At 33.0% G+C, this 2551-nt stretch overlaps 1 protein-coding gene across 1 annotated transcript; it reads left to right on the top strand.

The window, feature by feature from the left end:
* LOC143550034 (late embryogenesis abundant protein At1g64065-like) lies at nt 1-1525 on the top strand. The gene is made up of 2 exons (XM_077040772.1): nt 1-177; nt 1061-1525. The coding sequence occupies exons 1-2, from the start codon at nt 5-7 to the stop codon at nt 1494-1496; spliced, it is 609 nt and encodes a 202-aa protein (XP_076896887.1). The 5' UTR covers nt 1-4; the 3' UTR covers nt 1497-1525.
* The last annotated feature ends 1026 nt before the right edge of the window (nt 1526-2551 follow it).

Below are 2551 nucleotides of genomic sequence, written 5' to 3'. Positions count from 1 at the left end.
AAAAATGGTTCCAACTAACCCTTACGGTCACGTCAACGAAGATCTTCAAGCCGTAGCCAACGAAACTCGCCGGAAAAGACGCCAACGCCACCTCATCTCCATCCTCATCATTGCCGGTTTCGCTATAGGAATCATCCTCGTACTAGCTCTAACCGCCGGCAACTTTCGTACTCCCAGGTATAAGAATAAATACAATAATATGTATTTATTTATATATGTTCATTATAATCATTTATATAGTAATAGATTAAAATATTAATTATACCTCATTATATACTAGTCGAGTGTCCGCACGATGTAGCGGGAATTTAAGGTTGTTAGCGAGCCAAGGCTTGCTCGACTCGAACTTTACATCCAACCGACCCGACTCAGCTCAGCTCTAAACTAAAGCTGAAATCTTAAAGTTGAGATCGTCTTGATTATTTTGATATCTATATAACCGTACTATTAATTATATTTTTGTAAAACATATAAAAATGGATAAAAAAAAAAAAATTGAGTAATAAAAGGTTTTCTACGGAGTGTAGATTAATTTGATAATTGTTAGAAATACCATATTAATAACTTTAATTAATTAATAAAGTGTTTAATTAATTAATAAAGGGTTTTTTCTGGAGTGTATATCGAGAGAAATTACATTAATTAATTAATAAAAGGTTTTCTCTGGAGTGTATATTGAGAGAAATTAAATTAACATATTAACTTTAATTAATTAATAAAGAGTTTTTTCCGAAACGTATATTGAGAGAAATTAAATTAACATATTAACTTTAATTAATTAATAAAGGGTTTTCTCCGAAGTGTTACATGTTAAGAGAAATTAAATTAACATCAAATCACACAAATATATTGTTTTTGTGTGCCTTTCTCTCTCCATAATCGGTTTCATCATGTGACTATAAACCTCATCTTTAACTATACATTCTAAATTCTAAAGAGGAAGTCGATCAAATTGACAAACATATAGACTACATCATTTTTTGCTGCGATTACTAATTTGCCTACAGTAACATGTTTATATGTTTAATATTTAATTATTTATCATATTTTCTATTACTAGGTTCCGTGTCCGGTCGGCCACTTTTGGAACTTTCAACGTTGTCAACTCAACAAATCCTTCATTTGACATAATAATGAACACAGAAATCGGTATCAGAAACCGAAACTTCCGACGGTTCCGGTACCGGAGCACCACCGTGAACTTCTACTACCGGGAACAGAAGGTCGGTGAAGGGGTGGTTTGGGACGACAGAGTGAAAGGTAGAGATACGAGGAAGTTTATTGTTCCTGTGACTATGTCGTCTTCGAATGTTACAACGTTGTCGGAGTTAAGGAGTGATATTAACGGTGGGGTTTTGCCTCTGAGAAGTCGGTCAAGGTTGACTGGAAAGTTTAAGATATTAATATTTGTGAGGAGGTATAAGCATGTTAATATGGATTGTACTATGGACCTTGTGGTTGCAAACAGGGAGCTTAGAAATATCTTTTGCCGATGATACATACAAGTTGCGTATGTATGTGTGTGTGTGATATTATTTCCATTATTTTTTTATTTTATTTTTTGTATTGTTTTATAATTTTAACTTTGTGCGTACGTGTTTGAGCATGTATTTTGTATTGACTGTAAATATTTAAAATCGTTTTTTTAATTGATTTTTGATTGATACAAGTCTACTTTGATGGCTGGAGATATAGTTTGTTTGTTTGTTTCGACGGTAGACTTGAAATTAATTCTTTATGACTATGCTAAAACCCGTGTATATATTAGATGATTTTATAAAAATGTTAAATAAAATATTCAATAGTTAGTACTAAAGTTTTAGAGATTAACAAAGAGAACCCGAAACAAATTTACTTGGGAGGTGAAGAAAGAATATCTAAGCAAGTAACAGACAGTGTTAGTAGTAAATATTTAAGAATTAAGAAAGAGAGCTACGAATCAAACTTATATATTCAGTGAAAAAAGAGAAGCGGAAAATATAAATGAGAGCTCACATGATTGTGGCAAGCGACGTTTTCATTGCTTAGGGGCGGTGTTCGCGCTCCATATCGCCCCCATCGCCCCATAATTGTCACCCTGTACACATACCCTTAGTAGACGAAAATTTTCAGATAGTGATGCGTTCGATATTTACTTAAATACATCTTGGCACGTTTGCTTTACAATCACCAAACAACCAACAACGATCTTCAAACATATTGAACATGGGCTACCCAGCGTCGCCCACGTGGAAACGTGCTTACCACCAAGCCATACTTGATTCTAGTGTTTAATTGATAGTTCAATGGTGTGTGTAAAACATGGTGACCGATACTATTCATTCCGACCACCACATATTATACAAGATGTTATATTGCAAGAATCAGAATCAATTATCATGCTATCAAGAAAAGTAGAAAACAAATCTGTTAATTTTATCTTGTTTATTGAAAATATTTTAAATGTAAGAAAGACAAACATGTACATTGGATTCAAATGTAAAATCATAAGAAAGCTTAAGTAGTTCAACTGAATATAAACGAAAAACTGGCCTATTTGCATTGCATTATA

Source organism: Bidens hawaiensis, unplaced genomic scaffold, assembly GCF_021521415.1.
Source record: "Bidens hawaiensis isolate Kalapana, Puna unplaced genomic scaffold, B.hawaiensis_p1.1 tig00015918_1, whole genome shotgun sequence".
Lineage (NCBI taxonomy): Eukaryota > Viridiplantae > Streptophyta > Magnoliopsida > Asterales > Asteraceae > Bidens > Bidens hawaiensis.
This window is presented reverse-complemented; position numbering and strand designations above follow the sequence as displayed.